Raw genomic sequence first — 21,985 nt, forward strand, 5'->3', positions numbered from 1 at the left:
CAAAGGGCTCAGTCATTGCTCAATACAAAATGAAATGGGGCATATTGTTGTGTATTTAAGTAAATGCTGCCTATATACCATTAATTTGTTATTGTTGATTTTTGTAACTTGAAAAACAGAAAAAAATAGGTGACTTTAAACTTATTCTGAAAACTGATCAGTTAGTAAAACATACAATGTATTGTTTTAAATCTGTTTGATAATTTGCATGATAAAGAAACTTAACTTATTAAATCTATATAAAAAATATATATAGCCATGCACACATGCAAAAATGTTTCAAGTTAAAACCTCTGGCATTACTTATTTTACTTGTGATTTTTGAAATGTTAAAAGTGTTTCCAGTAAAAGTCTCAGCTTCAGTAATTTCATGTAGAGATCATTGCTTTTATAGCAATTACACTTCCATTAATAATACCTATAATATCTTATACACAGAAATTACCTTTTTGTGTAAAATGAGCATACGCTGTGATAGTTGTTTCTACATTATATTATATATTTGCATGTATTTGTTGCCTAAATCAATTTATTTCAATGTTTGTGTTTACAGTCATGCATGCTGAAATATTTGAGCCGAGTCATGACAAAACCAAAATAATGGGTTTGCGACCAGCATGGATCCAGACCAGCCTGCACAGTCTGATCAGGATTTATGCTGTCTCTTACCAACTCTATTACAAGTAGAGAAACTGATAGTGAACAGCATGGATCCTGATCAGACTGCGCGGATGCGCAGGCTGGTCTGGATCTATGCTGGTCGCAAACCCATTATGTTGGTTTTGTCGTGACGCGGCTCATTTGTGCTCTTAAGGTTATCAGAGAATTGTCTCATGTTTACATTACTTACATTCGTATTGTTTTTGTTTATATTACTTAAAATAAATTGCCTGCCAGTAAAAATAATGAGAGAAATTCACCAAATGACACCTCTGACACAATCTTGCATTCTAAATACAGTGCAGCCTCTACAGACCGGCCCTCTCTAGAATAACCACCTCTTTATAACAACAGTTCTAATCTTTCTAAAAGTAAGAATTTATAATAGATTTAAACTTTCTTGAACAACCACCTTTGTACAACAACAGTTGTATTTTTTCTAAAAGTAAGAATTTATAATAGATTAAACCTTTCTCGAACAACCACCTCTTTAAAACAACAGTTTTAATTTTTCCAAAAGTAGTTTTAATCTTTCCAAAATTACGAATTTAAAACAGATTTAACCTTTCTAGAACAACGACCTTTTTACAACAACAGTTTCAAAAGTAAGAATTTACATGTATAATAGATTTAACCTCTCTAGATTAACCACCTCTTTATGACAACAATTTTAATTTTTTCACGGGAATTCATAATAGATTTAACCTGTCTACAGCAACACCTCTCATTACAATCAAAACCTATGCCTCCACAAAGGGTATTGCTTTGAAGAGGTTGTACTGTAATTGATCCTCACTGATTAAAGAGATAATGAAAAAGATGCTCAACTATATGTCACGGCATTTGGATTTTTTTTTTCAGTTTCTTTTTTTACATTTTTTTTTACATTATAAATAAATCCACATTTTTAAAATCTATTTCATTGTTTTCAGAATTATCTGATTGATAAAATAGTTTGAAAAGAAATATACCTAAAATTAAGTAATAACTTTGACAACCATTGCAATTTACATTGGATGTCAAAATTAAATGTATGTTGTTTTTTTTCTCCCGTGATTCGTATATTTCTTTACTGTATTTTGAAAAATGTTCTTGTTTTTTAAGAGTTTATAACAACAAGTTAGAAATAGTACCTCGTTACTCCTCCAAGTCATGTTTTGGGTTCAGGCCAAAAAATCTGTATTTTTATTTTGCTGACAACTTTTTGAACAAAATCTTTCAAGATTCAATTGGCATTATGTACGCTCTACGCCTAGTGCCTGGAGATTTACTACATGTGCATTGAGAAAATATTAGAATTTTAGTAAAATAACAAATTGGACCGTCAGAATAATTTGCACGAATCCAAATTCTGCCTTAAAATGGCAAACATTATGACTAAAACGGAATTTGCAATGGACATGCTATTAACAAATTAAAGATGCAACAAAATTTTACAAAGGGAGGTAACTGGATGTTATTTTAACTTGAAAAGTCTTATTTTATGTTAATATATAAAACTATGTTGGTAAAGTGCCTCTTTTTATTATATTCGTTACAGTTGTTCTATATTTAATATTGATGGTTGAAGCCAAGTTGGATATGGACATTGTTATAGTTAAAGTTATATATTTTGCTAGCAATATCATTTCATTTCTTTCTTATTCAAACCATAGACAAAAAGTAAAAAATAAAATTGTTACACATTTACAAGACTTTATTACTTTTCTTTTTATCTTATATACAAATTATCAAAATTTCACAAACAATCATTCTGAAATACTTCAAAACATACTTGGAAGTATAAATGAAAAAAAAAAAAATAAATTATGAGTATATAAATGATAAATCTTTATGAAGAACCACAAACTAAGATTTCAATAAAAAAAAATACTATGATAAGTTTAAATTTAAATTTCTTCAAGTTCAAATGTATAGAAAGCGCTTTAAGCTAATACTGCAAAATCATTATTATTCATGGGGAGCTAATTTCTATGGTTTTCCTTGATAGGTCCATCAACAAATTAAAAAACCAATGAAATTTTATTTCGTCTGCTGTAAGATAATTTTCCATTCTACCTTTTGGAAAATAAAGTTCACGAATTAAAGAACCCTATGAAAATGTTCTCTATGGCAAAACCATGAAATTTCATGCCCACGAAATTATGTGAATTCTCAGTAGATGACAAATAATATATATTATATATAGAAATATTATATAGAAATAAGAGAGCATGTTGGACATGATGCAAATTATGAATTTTCTTTTTTCCCTATTGCACTTAAAAAGAAAAACGTGTTAAAGCTAAAAACTACAGTATTTGTTTTAAACAGTTTACATAATTTTGGATATAAAACAATCACCTTACAAATAATATAACATAACAATATCAAAACAATAAATGATAAAAATGCTGCAATTTCTAAAGCACATTGAAAAATAACAGATGTCCGTAAGACATCGTGCTAGACTTTTCTCAGTGTTTGAAAGTAAGAAAAGGGGCATAACTCTGTAAAATAGTAACTTACAGAGTTTTAGGACTTGTGTTGATCATGTGAGATAATAACAGCGAGTAAGTGTGAAAAGCTCCAATCCCTTGACAAAACTTAACCAAAGTGACACAACACAATAGTACAATAGCTCTCCCTATTCTTCAAATAGTCAAACAAAAAAATAAAACAAAAAGTAAGACAACATTTAAAACATCTATCAGAACAAAAATAGCCACAGCTTTGGAATTTAAATGAATTCTACATAAACAAAAAACCTAAAATCATGCTGTTGCAAAAAAAAAAAATACGTCAAAAGCATACAAGAAAAAAATTGTTCCATTTGAGATTGCTGAATACCAATGGGTATGTTGTGGGTGATGATATTAGGAACAAACGTTGTAAGTCTGAAGTAGATCCCTTTAGAAAACAAAGAAGACAGTATAAAAATATTTTTTAAATAAAAATTTGAGCTAGAAGTGGAGAACATTCTTGTTACATAACTGCTAAGATTTGACATGCTCTAGTAGTAGGTGACATATTTATATAAGTAAATCCATCAAGAAATAAAGAAGTTCAACAAAAAAAAAATAATTTACGCACAGAATACAGTATGCTAACACCTTGATAATGACATCTCTCTATATAGTACAACTTAAATCAATAATAAAATCTGACGGAGTTTGTCAGTTATGACCTTGTTATAATTCATATAAATTTTACGTTATTAATACATATTGTATCTCACATGAGTTCCTATATAATAAACAAAAATTCATTAAACAAGTTTCAGAAATTGTAATAAATTGAGTCTCTGGCAAGCCTGAAAACATTTTGTCAGACAAATTAATTTTTATTTTATATTTTATGACAGCAAAGGTGAGATCCTATATCTGACTAAAACACTCTGAAATCATTATAGAAAAATAAACTTGCTTTGACGTTCAATGCATGCTTTTGTTCACAGTTTTTTCATATGAAATGTATAAGTGAAAATGATGTCATGATTATGTAATATTCCATATAAAGAAATATATTATGTTTTTAAGTAATACCATGTGACATCAGAATGTCCTGAACACTATCTTGGCTAACAATTGTTACCAAGAAACTAATAACACCACTGTACACATCAAAATCTATTAAGACTTATCAAACCAAGCCAAAATTGGCTCAATTATTGGTCGATATAAAATCTGTGCCTGCAATCAACCAGTCATATGCAGGAGAATGGGACTGGTTCCCTGTCTCAATTATTAAAGGTACTGATACCAATCTCCTAAACAGAGCACCAGACTGCATCACATTCTGTAACACTACAAGTTTTTCACAACATCTGTACCTTGAATGAATATATCCTTTAAATTATTACACTTTATAATAAGTTTTCAAGAATTTCACAAATTACAAATATCACACCTGTGCTAAAGTATGCAATATTGATACAGTTTTGTGTAACACTTTGTTCATCTTTTGAAGTCTATTTCATCTTTGAAGACTATTTCTATTCCAAAACGATATACTGTATCAAGAAAATCTGCTATCAGTCCCTTTTCACTCTTCAACTGAGTTGTTTATTGTACTAGTATAGTATATACACATATACCAGTGCCTTCAAAGTCCATGAGAGATTCTCTTCTAGTTAGTAATGTGGTCATACCTCTATAAAACCATCATTTTCTTTATCATTGTCCTTATCACCATCATAATATTCATTGTTGGCTTCAATTCTAGAAGAAAATGTAACAAATTTAAAATACTATAAGGTCGACCTGCAGAACACAGAAAGGTCTTTAAACCCAGGATTTTTGCACTTCTGTTCTTGGCATGGCATGCTTTTTTATTTTCTGTAGGTTTAATTGACAACAATATGCCTAAGGCATTCTCAAACATTCTCCTCTTTTTCAACTAATTTAAAAGAAGTTGGCAGTTACTAATGAAACAAGTAAACTATCTTAATTAATAAAAACTTAAGAGGCATTTCAATATTTAGCTCTGGACAGATTTTTTTCAAGTTACAAAGGGCCATAACTCGGTCAATAACACACTAATGGACCGAGAGGTTATAAGACATATTTGTCTAAAGAACTGACTGAACTGTCATTACAAAACCTGGCTCTATCATGTTGGCTGACAAACTTTTTAATTTTCAAAATGATAGATAATGGACAGTTCTAAAAATGGAAGCTGGACAAGTCCATTTTATCAATTCAGTGAGTTAAGGTTTAAATAAACCTAAATTATTATTCACCCTACATAGCGGAACTTTGTCAGAGTGCTATATATGATTTTGTATGTACATACCTTTTATCAACGTCTGCTTGACTGTTGGTGATATCAGGATTTGGCTCCTCTGTGTTTTCCAGTGATAGAAGATCTGGTGGTATGTCCTGCATTTCTACACTAGGTGAGCATGCCAGCTGCTTCAAATTCTCACTGACCATCTGTTTTAGACCGTCGATGTACTACATTGAAGAAGAAACACAAACTAGTACTGGCACTATGTAAGTAATTGGGCGTTTGTGCAATGACTGGAGAATGTTTAATTCAAAAATAACTTATTTTATAGTATTGTGTAGAAACAATTACTAAAGCATCACAAAGATGTATCCATCTTTACATGTTGATAATGATTGTTCAGCCATCAATCTGTTCATATTTCCTCAAAAGCATTTATACAAAATCAAAAGCCATCAATTTGTTCACTTTTCATCAAAAGCCATTATTCTTCATCAAAAACCAACAATCTGTAAACTAATTATCAAAAGCCATCAATCTGTTCACGTTTCATCAAAAGCCATTACACAAAATCAAAAGCCATCAATCTCTTCACGTTTCATCAAAAGCCATTACACAAAATCAAAAGCCATCAATCTGTTCACTTTTCATCAAAAGCCATTACACAAAATCAAAAGCCATCAATCTGTTCACTTTTCATCAAAAGCCATTACACAAAATCAAAAGCCATCAATCTGTTCACTTTTCATCAAAAGCCACTATTCCTCATCAAAAGTCATCAATCTGACATAATGAACAACTATTAAAGTAAAGGACAAAAAAACTTATGCCACTACAGGCAAAGAAGGAATGCCAAGTAAACCTACTGTTTTTGTGTTCTGATTGTCCTGTTTTGTTGATATATCAGGATGTAGGGTAAAGTCTGGAGCAAAATATTCCAGGTACTCTGAGAAAGGAAAATAAAACAATTTATTTCTACAATTGTTTCAGTGTTTTTAAATATGAAGATTTCTAATGACTAATAAAATCGCATACCGGTATTTAAGAACAAACATTTTTGTACACTACGAGCATAATCAGGAAATTTGAAGTTAATTCCAATAACAATCTGAGATATTATGTTTACCGATTACTTCTTCAAAATATATAAAGAAACTTCATTCTTAAGTTAATCTATCTTAGAAGTAGAAATGTGTCCATGGGATGTTTATGGATGGACAGCTTGACGGTGTTATGAGTGAACAAGGGTCAATCTATATCTCTGCCCACCCCCTTAAGACTGGAATAGAATTATCAACAATAACATATCCCCAATTAACTGTAGGGAGCTTAGTTGCTTATCATGTATCCTTCTAGGGATTTTCCTTTATCTTAGCAAATAAGTTAAACTATTAGTCATTCAACATTACATGAAAATAACGTTTGCCATATTTATACAGCCAAATCAGTTTGCTTAACTTTTCAGTCTGACCTGAATCTGTACTGTTGGCTATGAAACTTGTAGTTAATCTTATAAAGAAAACATGTACAATTTTAATAGCATGCCTTTGCTATGAGCACTTAATTATAAACAAAGACTTCACATTACCATTATAAGGTATCTCATTACTGATTTCCTCATTTAGTATAACCCCTGTCTCGTATGTCCAGCACCTAGCAACATTCCTCTTTGTGTACCCACCACCTCCAAGCACCAACAATGGTAGACCATATTCCTTCACAACTTTTACACACTCTCTATTAAAGAAAACACATTTAAATTATTCTTAGCGAAGAGGGTCATGATGGTCCTATAATACACAACATTGCACGAAATAGGTCAATGGGTAAAAATCAAGTTCATTCAAGCTCAACATTGATTTAATATATGTGAGTGGAAGAGCGGTCAAAGTTTAAAGATCTTGTATGAAATAGGTCAATGGGTCAAGTTCAATTTCATTGAAGCTCAATTTTCATTTTATACATATGAGTGGACTAGCAGTCTAAGTTTATGGATTGAAGCTTTTATATTCATAAAAAGCTAACTTAGAAATCATTTGACGATAATAGATGATAAAAGTTCAATCTGCTTTTAAGTTCCAAATTTGCAAGTCATAGCTTGAAAAATACAAAAGTATGTCGCTGACAAAGTTCCCAGTAATCATTTGTACAGGCATAAACTTGTGTAAAATTATGTAAAACTTGTGTTACGGCCTTATCCAAGTGCTATACTTGGAATAATCTTTGCAGCAGATCACTTGACGATATTACTTAATATCAAAGAGGTAAGTCTGTTGGAAAAAAAGATATTTTAAGATTTCATTTTTTTTATTCAATTCTAGCTCTTATTCATTAAACAGAACCAGTTAAATAACTTTTGTAGAACTTTATGCATTGATCAGCACAGGCAATTTTCAACAGCACTTTAAAACTGCTATTTCACACACAATTGAAAACCTTTTGGGGGGGTTTGGTTTTAAGTCACACCAACACATTATAGGTCATATGGCGACTTTCAAGCTTTACTGCTGGAGGAAGACCTCACATGCCCCATTGTGCATTTTTTCAACCGGGACCTGAGTAGAACCATCGACGTTCCTTAAGGTGGATAACTTTCTCACATGAAAATATTCCAAGACACTGGCGTGGCTCAAACATACAGCAGTGAGAGGGCAAGAGGTTTAAAGTCAACAACTTTTTGTGGACTAAAAAAAATTGATTTGACAAGGTAACATTGTACAAGTACTTACCCATGTCCTTTTATACTAAGATTAAAGCAACCTAGTCTGTCACTGCCTAAGGAATCTGCACCACACTGAAATATTGCAATGATTGAATAAGTGGTAATAATTTTATTTCTTTAAATCCTTACAGCTTATATCCTTTCTGTGAATCTGCTATACTCAATGTTAACAGAAACACTAGGAAACACATCTCAATAAGTGACACCTGGTTCAATTATAACTTTAACCCAAAGAAAACAATGGGGTCATGATAGCCCTATATATATAGGTTCTCCCTTTAAATCCATTGTTAATTTTGGTGGGGCTATTTTTTTTGTTTTACCTCAGGACCATTGTTCATATAATTAAGTAGAGATACAGTAGGCAATGCCACTTCACGAAATATATCTCCCTGTATTAGTTTATGTGCAGTTAGTGATCTCTTATGCAGGGCAAATTTCTACCCTAGTTTTATGATTTATTGGAATTCTTTTAATGGTTTGCCAAATATCTAAGATTAAAAGCACTGTAGTTTCTGGAATAAAAAAGTTCCAAACTTTCTGTGAAGTTTGGTCAAAATCCACTATGTGGTTTGGACATCATGCTATCACAAAATCATGTGTTCAGGTGAACAAAAAAAACAACAAATAGTCCCTTCATATTGTTGTCTTTTCATAAACTGTTTCACAATACCACTTTTCAAAAAGCTTGCTTGTACACTTGAGTTATCAAAGTATCTACTCTGTTTTTTTGCAACTACATGTACCTCTACACCTGTTTTCTCTATTCAAAAGGACTAGTCCTAACTGTCAATTATCAAACATGAAATAAAGTCTTTACAATGTTAAATAATAAGCTATTTCTGGATATTTTATTTTTTACCTGAAGCACTATAACTGTGGGTCTGTAGAATTCTATAACTTGCTGTATTGTTGGCTTGAACACATTCATGTACACTGTAACAAAACAAAAAATAATTTGCTTCAGTGTAAGCAACAACATTATGTTATCTTTTTATAATTTATTACTAAATAGTACATGTATTTGCATTTATCATGAATTTTAAAAATGATCAGTCTAAGTTATTTGGAAATGTTTAGACTAAATAAAGTAAAGGAGCACTTTTGCAGTTCAGAGGAAATTTATCTATTTTTTTTTTCTTGTTGGTTTTAACTTTCCACTAACACAGTTATAACTGGTGGAAGAAGACCTCAGGTGCCCTTCCATGCATTATTTCAGTCACGAACAGGCACCTTAGTAAAACCACTGACGTTCTATAAGCTAGCTGAATAGCTTCCTCACAGGAAAGAATTCAAAGTCTCTCTTGGGACCCAAACCCACAGTGGTGAGGGGTTAGTGGTTTATGTAAATAATAGAAGTACATTGTATATAATCCCTGTATGGATCAGTAGACAGCAAGTACAGTAACCTAGGATTCAATAACTGGGTAAACAATTCCTGTAAGTATGTGCTGTAAGAAAACTATTCTTGGCTCTGTCTTAAAGCATGATTTTCATTGGTCAATTTTACATTTTGTGCTGAAATCTGACCAATCAAATATCAACTGAGATCTGAGTCTGAGTTAATTATATAGCTTTACAGCCTCAGACCTAGTTCTTTTTAACTTTCACTAGAAGCGAATAAGTTTGCTTTGTTTGTTTGTTTCATTTTACGCCTTTTTTCAACAGTATTTCAGTCAAATAGGCGGGTAGTTTCCTAACCATCGTTCCTGAAGAGTTAACAAGTTCTAGACTACCTTCCTCTGCGCTAAACTACCAAAGCATCTCCCGGGGATCGAACCCACGCCAGAGAGGTAAGTAGATTAGAAGTCATCGACTCTAACCCCTCGACCACGGAGGCGGTAAGCAAATAAGGAAATATATACTCATACATAAGGATAACAAGGAAATTGTCACAAAATGGACTCTATGCTTTTGTTTAAACCTGTAACTAGAATACATGCCAAAGTTAAAAGTCATTAACTTGTGGTGCTCAACTACTTATACACTTCACGGTCAATGTCAGGTTTGAAACACTTTTCTATCATTAACTTTACACATCATCATTATCTACAATCCTTCTCTTTTCATTATGTGTAACAAACACTTGAAATAAAGAGAAAGTGTAGTAATGTAATAAATGATAACAGATAGAATCTTACTCTGGTCATCCATGCCTTCTCTCAGTGGTACATTTAATGAATAATATCTCCCACATTCTGCTCCCAGCTCAAACATATCCCCTGAAATAAAGAAGTACCATATCTCTATATTTCTGCTTGAATTATCACACATATTATACAGTATTATATAGAACAACCATTTTAATTACCAATCTGGTACATTGTATTTCTTCTATGGCAGTTGGCTTTAATTTTTTGTTTAATTGTCTTTCTAGCTAATTTTTGTCTACATGTAGTTCAAATTTTTTTTTATTTTTAATAAATATGTTAAAATGTCAAAAAAACTGCTATATCTTAAATTTTTTTTAAGTGATGAGAGTTTTTTTTTGTTAGACCCAGTACACACTTGTGAAGTTTCAAATGCACAAGTTTCAAATACACTCTTTGGGTGTTTAAGGAAATAAAACTTACAAGCAAAATCTTCTCCAGGAATTTTAAGTGTCCACAAACGGGGAACAATTCAGTAAATATCAAAGTTAGAGTTATGATCCTTTGAGAGTGTCCTAAATTCCTAATTGATGATCATGAAGACATGTTTTTAGTTTCAAGAGAGTGCCTTTGGCTGTTAACTAAATGTAAAGTTGCATGCAAAACATTGACTAGGTGTTACACGAACACTGATGCCGGTGTCAGTAGGACAGTCCCATAATTAAGTCAAGATTTTACCTGTGCCAGGGAAGAAATAGTTGCCATATTTATGGAAAGAGACAGTCATTACTCTGTCAGTGAGATAAAATGCCTCCTGTACACCATCACCATGGTGTATATCTATGTCAATATACAGAACACGTGGGTGATATCTAAAAAGTAATGAGAACAATTTTCATACAACAAAATTCAAATCCAACTTTATCATATCTGAATCAAATATGTTAGTATAGACAATCAAAATTGATACACCTCAACTAGACTAACAAAACAACCAATTTTGATCTTTGACATTTAAAAACAGAAAATGTGTAAGCGGCTGGATAGCTCAGTCCATACCTCGGTATTTCAAGGGTTCTAGGTACAAGTCCCAGTCAGGCTTTACATTTTTCAAACCTTGTGATAATAATATTATTGAATCATGAATGATATACTTGTATGAGGAAATATATATAATTACCAAAGTAATAAAATACAACAAAGGCATATGAGTGAAGAACAAATAACATTGTTCAAGTAAGTTAAGACTGGGAGTAATTTGATTAAACATGAAATTCATATTTCAGTATTAAAGTCCTCTGCTGACACACCTGAATATAGCACATGGCCATCTGAATGATTCCTATCATTTTGGAAACCATTTAGCATTTGTACTTACAAATTTTGTAAAACAGCTTAATATTTTCACTTTCAAGGTTGTAATCCTATACTTTTTAAGTACATTGTAGTCCTGGGTAAATTAGTTAGAAATATGTTCATAGGACACAAGTGCTCCCACATTCCACAGTTTTGAAAGGTAAGAAGGGTCCATCCACCCTTCAGGCACCGAGAGTACGGACCCCAGACATGTCACCAATCATGTCCTTAAATAGTATTAAGTTGCCAAATGATGACCTATTAATTCTGAATCCAGTAATTTACTGAATGTGACTAAATATATGTTATTTTTTCTACCAGTATTTTTGTTTCATATACATGTATATAATAATGTACATCATACGATTCAAGGGAACTTTCAAACAAAAAAATTATAGTAACTGTACTTACTTCAGTAGCTCTAGTATACCAATAACTATATCATTAACATAACAAAATCCTGATGCTTCAAATTTTTTGGCATGATGTAAACCTCCAGACCAGTTCACTGCTATATCACAATCCTGAAAAAATTTAACAGTCACCGATATAGACCTACATTTTCAAACATACATTTTTATGGTTCAATTCAATTTTTTCAAATGTTAATAAACTCTTATCCATCAGTGTTAGGTAAATGAGGTAGAAGTCAAAATGACCATTCAAATTAAGATTAATTAATTGACGACTTGAGTTAAATCTCTGACATTCAAAAGCTATAGTGGGTATAATATAAAAAGCATGACCTTGACCTTCAACATAATATTCTAAAAAAAAAATCCATCTGTCACATTGATAGAAATTCCTAGTCCCTACTACTATTCAAATGTTGCTATGTGAACACCCAGACATGATTTAAGTGTAAAAGAGTTAAAAAGCAACTAAAAATGGGTCCAGACTGTCCTAAAGGCATGTTTGCCCCAACATTCTACTTTTTTCTGTCTACTGATAGACTGATGGTGTCATCCAGACAAATAAACATGCACAAGAGCAAATCTATATCTCCCCCCCCCCCCCCAAATGAAGTCATAAATATACACATATATACTGAACCAAAAAAGAAACTTTCGCAAAGTATGTGCCAGTTGTTCAAGGGTACCACTTAGATATACACATTTATATATATGTAGTAGCTTGTAAAACTCATTTTGTTTACAAAATCGGTCAGTTAATCCCCGTATAAAAGCCTGATATGTTTATTCAACATAAAAATCGAGTTTCAAAAGGATTGAAAAACTGTACTTACATATCTACATTCAAACTTGGAGAAAGTTTCTTTTTTGTTTCAGTATAGCTTATTGAACAATTTAATGTACCTGATTTTCAAACTTACATTATTATTTAATTTGACAGCTCCTTCTAGTGTGGCTCCAGTATACATTGAACAAAAGTCATATATCCCATCAAATACTGGGCTGAAAATACAGTCATGAAATGAACATTTAAAGTTAAACAGTATGTAAAATTAAAATTGCAGAGATATAAAAGTTGTATTTCCAAAAATTCTCATAGGGCTTGATATTAGTTTGTATATGTATTTTAGAATTAACATGCCGTCTGTTACACAATGAGCAGAAATTAAACATACCTCTAAAGGGACTAACATTCATTGAAAATTAATATTGATTTGATTTGTTTGGTTTTAAGTCACATTGACATTGTAAAGGTCACATGAAGATTTTCCAGCTTTACTGGTGGAGGAGGTCTCAGCTACCTCTTTGTACATTATTCCTAGCTGGATAGCTTCCTGACATGTTAAAAACTAAAATCCCTGATGGGTTTCAAATCCACTGCAGTGAGATACACAAGTCACTTTAGTGATTTAAAAGTCCACAACCTTGACCATTCTGTTATAGAGGCCCCTAATTCATCCCTCCAAGAAAAGGGAAGAAGTTTTGAAATTTAGAGAGAAAGGATGCTATCTTTGTATATATATAAATATACTTCTGACACAATTGAAATTGAATACTTGTTATGTGTTTAAATAGTTTGGACAAGTTCAAGTACTTATAATCATATGTATCTATAAACAATTAGAAAGTTTAAATAATTTCTTACCAATCATCTCCCACATTAAACATACTGAGCTGCTTGGTAAAGTTCTGTACATTCTGTGGAGACACTCTCATTAGAAAGTCAATGTAATCTTCCGAATGAAATCTACACATGTCATGAACGGAGGCCCTGTATGGACGATACACTTGCATCTTCTTGTGTAGATTATAGTGCATGACTAGACAGTGTGTTAATGCAATCCTCTGTGGCTTCATGGGATGCCCTGGACCTGTAAAAATTCATGTATCACATGTATATATAAGAAGCACAGTATTGATCATAAAAAAAAAAACAAGAGGGCCATGATGGCCCTGAGGTCGCTCACCTGTATATAGGCCCCCGGAGCGGGGCCAGTTTAAACCACAGGGCTTTTTTTTTAGCAAACTTGGAAGACACCCATTAGAAGATGTTTCATGATGTTAAGTTTTTACTACACACATATAATGAAAAACAATGACCAACAAAAAGATGTTTCCTGCTTAAAATCTAACCTCTAGCTCATTGGGTTTTTTAAAAGAAGATTTTTTAAGTTTTTACTATACACATATAGTTAAAAACAATGACACCTCTGGGGCGGGGCCAGTTTTAACCCCAGGGCTTTTATTTGAACAAACTTTGTAGACACTTACTAGAAGATGTTTCATTCTTAATATCTAAACTCTAGCTATTTGGGTTTTTTCAAAGAAGATTTTTAAGTTTTTGCCATACACATATAAGGAAAATCAATGACCCCCGGGGCGGGGCCAATTTTGACCCCAGGGCTTTTATTTGAACAAACTTTGTAGACACCCATTAGAACATGTTTCATGCTAAATATCTTAGCTCTAGCTCTTTGGGTTCTTTAAAAGAAGATTTTTTAAGTTTTTACTATATGCATATAGGGAAAATCAATGACCCCCTGGGGCGGGGCCAATTTTGACCCCAGGGCTTTTATTTGAACAAACTTTGTAGACACTCACTAGAAGATGTTTCATGCTTAATATCTAAACTCTAGCTATATGGGTTTTTTCAAAGAAGATTTTTTAAGTTTTTGCTATACACATATAAGGAAAATCAATGACCCCCGGGGCGGGGCCAATTTTGACCCCAGGGCTTTTATTTGAACAAACTTTGTAGACACCCATTAGAACATGTTTCATGCTAAATATCTTAGCTCTAGCTCTTTGGGTTCTTTAAAAGAAGATTTTTTAAGTTTTTACTATATGCATATAGGGAATATCAATGACCCCCTGGGGCGGGGCCAATTTTGACCCCAGGGCTTTTATTTGAACAAACTTTGTAGACACTCACTAGAAGATGTTTCATGCTTAATATCTAAACTCTAGCTATTTGGGTTTTTTCAAAGAAGATTTTTTAAGTTTTTGCTATACACATATAAGGAAAATCAATGACCCCCGGGGCGGGGCCAATTTTGACCCCAGGGCTTTTATTTGAACAAACTTGGTAGACACCCATTAGAAGATGTTTCATGCTAAATATCTAAGCTCTAGCTCTTTGGGTTTTTTAAAAGAAGATATTTTAAGTTTTTTCTATCGGTTGCCATGGCAACCAGAGTTCTGCATGGAACTAAATTCTTTGAACAATTTTTAAAGGTGACCACCAAAGGAACATTCCTGTGGAGTTTGGATGAAATTGGCTTAGTGGTTTATGAGGAGATGTCATTTAAAGTAAAAGTTTACGGCCGGACGGACGCCGGACGGTCGCCGGACGAAAAGTGATCACAAAAGCTCACCCTGTCACTTTGTGACAGGTGAGCTAAAAACAGCAAAAGGGCTATCAAAACCATGGAGTCTCTTGGTTATCAGTTTAACACCTACAAAATGCTTTAAACGACTTAAAATTATAAGAAGAGTTAATTAAAGGACCATAATAGCCTTTAATGCTCATTTGAATAAAAACTGCAAAGTTATCAGCCCATTTATATTTAGTAACAAAATTGCCTGTGATTTCAACTGATTATGTCAGAGTGTCACATAACCGATTATGAGTTTGGGGCCTGGTATTGAAAACTTATAATCATAATTATATATAGTAACAAAATTGCCTATGATTTCATCTGATTATGTCAGAGACTGAGTGTCACATACATGTAACTGATTGAGTTTGCGGCCTGGGAGTGGGAATGAAGACCTATAATCATAATTGGCCCGCTGAACACGAGACGGAGTATGTGCACATACTGAACAATGACGTCACATTTTATGTCATCAAAACAGCTAGCTGTAAATGTGAATTAGGTTTTAAGCATGATTCCCTTGAATTTATGATGAGAACTTAATTGTATTTTGTACAAACACAGTTTTATTGAAGTTTTAAGAAAAAATACTACAAAAACGTTAAAAATCGTTACATTTGGATACATTTGAAAAGAGTCTTCGTACCGAAACCAAGAGCCTATCATGCCTATGCCTATGGAGAAACAGTGCTGGAGGACGGCGGCACGAAATACCCAAATATAGCAATATTTATTTTTGTTGGTATAAAATATAGATTATAATGAGAAATAAATAAATATTTATAAAATAAGTTAACCTGCTATAACTTTCACTCATTCCGTTGAAATGGGCAGTTAAGATGTTGTAAGAAAATAAAGTTGTGACATTTGCTTATCTACTATATAGGTTCTTTATGAATGTACTTGCAATTTTAAATCAAGATAAAATATTTGTTGTCTACACTTATACTTTTAAGGTGTAATTTTGTTGAAATTTCATATCATATACAAGTGTCCATGTTATTTAAAAAAAAATAGCTTTAATGGAGTACATATACTGTATTTTGGTTGAAAACACAATGATAGGAAAATCTATATTTGGGTATGTTTGATTATATCTTAGTGAAAGTGTATTATATTGTATTTATGATTAAAACAGGGAAAAGAGTCAACTCAGCCCTATAACAACTCAGCACGGGTCAACTCGGCCCAATTTACAAATATATATATAACGTATTAACTTTGCTTTGCATGTTGTTAATATAAATGAATAATAAGAAATATATTATTATTATATAATTATAAATTCTACTTCTGCCGAAATAAAATATAGTTAGAAAAAAATTGTTATTTATATGTCTTATATTTATAAACTCTCTCTGTCGATTTACGTAAATAGCCGAGGTATATCGAGTGAAAAAGCAAGAGTTGTTTCCCTTAGTTTCCCTATGTTTGCAAAAGAATGCAAATTTAGCCGTGTTTAAATTGCTAGTTTGGGGCGATTACATGTCCGATTTTAAAATTTGTTACACAAATTAAAAGCTGGTGATCTTAGCTTCCTCTCAGTATATATTTCAACACAATGTTTGACACTGAAGGTATTTAAAATAACAGTTAAACCTACCACGAGTCAGAAATACAGTGAGATACGCAATCGGTTATCTTTACTGGCAATTCTATTGATAAGAAAAGCCTGTCTGCTGCTAGTCCAACTAATTAGACTTGTCAAAGAGACACCGAGATAATTTTGGACGGGCGCTGTCTTTTTCCAAGTCCAACCACGAACTGCATTTTTATGCACGGACGCTTCCCAATTAGAAGTTGTTGGGAGCGAAAACTAGAAAAGTTTCAAAGAAACGGTCTACATTACCTGAAAGAGAATCGTTTTTTATGCAAGGTTCCAAATTATCATACTTCAAAGTCGAACAGAAGTCTAAATATTCCACTTTAATTTTTTAATCCTTGAAAATTATTGAAAGCGGCCATATTGGAAAGCGGTGTCATGGTAAAATTGTAAATTCCATGGTGTAACACAGGTATCCGCGGCAATCGACTGTATTTGCCAAGCTTTATTATACAATTTGTTTATGTTATTTATATGAATTATTGCAGGAATAACTCTTTTATTCACACACAAATATTTCAGCATTAAAAAGAGAATGTGTAAAGGAAATAATGATAACCTTACTTAGAAATTAAATAGTTTATGATGTCCGATGTCAGATCATACTGCATTTAAGTCCGTTTAAATTGTCAAATTAGATATTATTTAGTTGGATTTTTTAACATCTGTGATCATTAGGTGAAATTTCTGAACTACCTTTTTATTTTATAGCCCTGCCATGATTTCTCACATACGAAAATACAATGTAATTGTAATAAATCTTAATGAATTATAATTATACTATACATAATGAAGCAAAGAAGAATTTCAATTTATATTACACTCCATATCAATTTCTAGTTGTTTTATCTTTAAAAGAAATTGAGGACGGTTGTGTAGGGGAAGAAGTTCAAAACAACCAAAAATAATCTTAAAATTCTGAAGAAAAAAATCTTAAAATTTCAAACTATAAAATGGAATTTCAGACAGTCCTCAGTAAAATACAATTGTCGCACAGATATGACGGGGTTTATGATAAAAACGCAGCAAGTGGAAAATTAGTGACCGTTATTTAGACGTTGAATAGCATAACAATGAAAGACAGATGGGAGAAATGTTAGAACGACTGTCGCAAAAGGACACCAAAACCTCTGATAAATTTAAAATTCCATGTTATCTAGTTCCCGCTTTTCATTGAACAGCACCTCGAATGTGTCACATTGAAAGTTCCATGATTACCGCTGTATTATGTACACATCTGTGGATGTTGATTAAAAATTTCAACATTATTATGTTTAAGTGATCAATTCTGTTTAAACCGGCGAAAGGGAGCACTTGCACCTACCAGAGCCGTCTTTGGCACTCATGTGTATTTATGTTTCGATTTTGCAGTTTCAGGCGTTTTTGGTAGGTTTTTTTTTTTTGGAGGGTGGATACATGTATGTGGATAAGTTTTTTCTGTTTAATTTACATTTCTTTGCTTGCTTGCCGAACCTTGTATTGATAATCATTATCTGTTTGTTACGGTTCGGTATACATGTATACAATATGATAAACAAGCAATTATCATAGTATTGCAAGCAATCCATAAGTCCCCTACCGGTTAGAACCCCATCAACATTCTGAAGGGCCATTGGCCATTCACTAATGTTTCAATTTTTCTCTATTTCAAGTAAATTTGTTGGAAAAGTTCTTTAAAAGTGATCACAGGAAACAGTTTTTATGAACAGACAGACAGACGGACTGAAGGACACTCTAAAGTTAATATTTGAAACATACCTGTTACCAAAATATAACATTTTAAAAGCAAAATTCTTAAAGAGGAGATAACTCTTGAATTAAAGATGCAATTTCATAAAAATGTTCAGCTCTTTTCGACTAATCACAAATATTGTTATATTTGCCATGTTTTAAGCCTATTTGTTACCAAGGCAACTGATATTTTTTCAAAATAGGAAGAACAGATAAGGCATGCATAATCTCAAGACTGCTATCTACCCATATGTCAAGTTTCATAAAAATATTTCCAGTACTTTTTGAGTTATCACTGGATTCAGTTTATGTGTAAAATTTGCCATATTTTCAGTCTATGTGTTGCCATAGCAACCAGAATTTTCAACAAAGGAAGAAAAGAAAAAGACGTGCATAATCTCAAGACTGCCATCTACCCATATGTCAAGTTTCATAAAAATATTTCCAATACTTTTTGAGTTATCACTGGATCCAGTTTATGTGTAAAATTTGCCATATTTTCAGCCTATTTGTTGCCATAGCAACCAGAATTTTCAACATAGGAAGAAAAGAAAAAGACGTGCATAATCTCCATACTGCCATCTATCCATATACCAAGTTTCATAAAAATATTTTCAGTACTTTTCAAGTTATCGCGGGATCCAGTTTTGTGGACGGACGGACTGACGGACGTCCGGCCGAAATGGAATAAGGGGCCATTTCTTTTGTTATTTTCTATTGTTTAATAGAGGGCCAATGGCCCCTTACTCTATTGTTACGGAATGAACTCTATTGTTCTCTTTTGTTCTGTTTACAGTTAGATGGCCCCCTATCCCTATTCGGTAGTGCGGACGGACAGACAGACGGACGGACAGACAGACGGAGGGTAAACCTAAAGTCCCCTCCGGTAAACCGGTAGGGGACTAACAAGATGAACGACGTTCAATGAACGCAACCCCCACACGACCCAGGAACAAGAACCATTGGCAAGGAACCCAAGAGGATCCTAAATTAAAACGGGACAGGGCGCAATGGAGAGCACGGTCAGGCTTATCACTAAAATGTAACTGAGAAGGAAATCAAAGAAAATAAATAAATGAATGATTAATAGGACCACTAAGTTAACGGGCACAGGGGAAGGGGATAGGAAATTCGGGAAGGGGGAGGGGGCGAAATAAAGAAATAAAACTAGGGGCAAAGGGAAGATACTTACCAAAGACGAGAAAACAACAAGGGACACAAACAAAAGTGTCACCAAAACAGTATGAAACAGGACCACTAAGTTAACGGGCACAGGGGAAGGGGATAGGAAATTCGGGGGAAGGGACGAAATAAAGAAATAAAACTAGGGGCAAAGGGAAGATACTTACCATAGACGAGAAAACAACAAGGGACACAAACAAAAGTGTACACCTTGTACATTTATAAGTCTCTTAATCTATTCATTTGAAAATTCTGATCTTCTCAATGACTTTTTTTAATATCCTCTACTTAAAATTTATTTCAATTAAAACATGTGACCCTTCCTTTATAGTTACACAGCATATGGCTGGATCACAATAAAGTTCCTTTTTAGTAAATTAATAAAGTATGTCAAGAAGACATTTAACTTTATCAATAGGTTTAATATGGTATTAAATATCGGCAATCGGTGAAAAAGAGCTCTTGAAATATTATTTGTACAAATACTGAATAATTTGAAGTGTATTTCAAATACTTTCCTTCAATATTTTTTTTACGTTCTTAATTGTCATATAAATATGCATGTATAAATGAAGTCAGTATTTTATCCGAGAGTGACATTTGGCAGTCATTAGCAGTAAACAAGAAGGCAAACCACCAATTGATAAATGTTGAGTACATGTATTAAAATATTTAAAAAATATTAAACAACAGTACTTGTACGGAGCCTATTTGCGACCATTGCATTTTAGGTTAAATACAATGATACTTTTCAATAGTATTTAATAATGCACACATTTATTAAAAAATAATAAAATAGATTTATTTCCCCCGATAATTTTTTTAATTTAATCTTCATGCGTAACCCACACTTACCTGCTAGACACACTGGTAGCTACTACCAGCTTTCACGGAATCGATTTTTTACGATGACGTCATAACATGTCCGCCAAAGATAGAGTAAACAGTACAAATTTGAAATAAATCGCATGTATGCGTTAAGACAGGTACAATCTTATATTTTTTCTAGGAGAAGTTAGTACTAGAATTTATATTCTATTGATCTGTAGAGGACATTGAAGTTACTTTTAGGTTAAAGCAGTAAAAATCAGTCCAAACTATCGATAGTGTTGCCGGTAGACTTTCCGTGCGTAAAAATGACAGCTAAAATTTGGCCTAACGGTTTGACAGTAATAAAAAAAGTCTGTAAAATGGGTCAAACCGTTCACGCCAAATTAATAAGGCTAGTCTGCTGCTAGTTCTGAAACTGTCAATCCGTGTTTTATAAATAATTACAACAATAACAATAAGTAATGATAACACAAACCTTTATATTAATTATTAAAAAGTGGGCCGAGTTGACCTGTGCCGAGTTGGAATAGGGCCGAGCTGACTCAGGGCCGAGTGCGTTTTAGGGCCGAGCTGACCCGGATTCTTAAAACAGCACTTTTTTAGTATAAAACATTTGTTTTAAGTATAATTGGGCAATATTTGGGTATATACAGGCAATATTTGATTATATTTGGGCAATAGTTGTGTATATTTGAGTGTATTTGGGTATTTCGTGCTGCCCCTAGAGGAAAGTCATTATCGAACATAAATTTCAAGTGGCAAGATAGATCTTTGCAGATATGAGAAGATTAAAAGAATCGTACCATAGTGGAAATTTCCAACATCTGGATCATATGAGTACGCAACGACAGGTGACGACGGCATTCTTGCTTTAAATGTTTGAAAAACAACAGTTTTCACAAAAATATAATGAGCACAAATCAGCGACCGATAGTGGCGACCCTTAACCCAGCGACCGATAGACGTTATTGAGATTATGCTGAGTTACCACCTGAGTTACCCCGCTTGAGTTAACGGTGTAACCGGTGAAGAGGTTAAATAATTCCTATTATTTATAAACATGAAAATGATCCTAGACGAGAAAGAATGGCCCTCTTTGGCCAAGGCATGTTTGGTAAAGAGTTGAATTACATAATTGAAATCACTTAAATTTTAAATTATCATATTTGCAGTCTCATGTACAGTATTTTTTTTAATAGATCTATGTGAAGAAATGTGTTTTTTTAATAGAAATGGAAACTAGGCTTGAGTTTGTCTAGATCATCTTGTAACATAGTGCAACCTGTAAATATTTTGCATGCTAGGATTTAATT

At 32.8% G+C, this 21,985-nt stretch overlaps 1 protein-coding gene across 1 annotated transcript; it reads right to left on the reverse strand.

Moving 5' to 3' along the window:
- Positions 1–2,139: 2,139 nt before the first annotated feature.
- On the reverse strand, positions 2,140–21,577 carry LOC132715061 (histone deacetylase 3-like). Its single transcript, XM_060698035.1, has 12 exons — positions 21,476–21,577; positions 13,594–13,819; positions 12,869–12,950; positions 11,947–12,059; positions 10,918–11,051; positions 10,231–10,311; positions 8,952–9,025; positions 8,097–8,161; positions 6,956–7,104; positions 6,234–6,313; positions 5,434–5,594; positions 2,140–4,859 (listed from the first exon to the last, which is right to left on the reverse strand). Exons 1-12 carry the CDS (start codon positions 21,534–21,536, stop codon positions 4,784–4,786), a joined length of 1,302 nt encoding a protein of 433 aa, XP_060554018.1. The 5' UTR covers positions 21,537–21,577; the 3' UTR covers positions 2,140–4,783.
- Between the last annotated feature and the right edge of the window lie 408 nt (positions 21,578–21,985).

Source organism: Ruditapes philippinarum, unplaced genomic scaffold (assembly GCF_026571515.1).
Source record: "Ruditapes philippinarum isolate M1 unplaced genomic scaffold, ASM2657151v2 ctg7253_1_1_1_1, whole genome shotgun sequence".
Taxonomy (NCBI): Eukaryota; Metazoa; Mollusca; class Bivalvia; order Venerida; family Veneridae; genus Ruditapes; species Ruditapes philippinarum.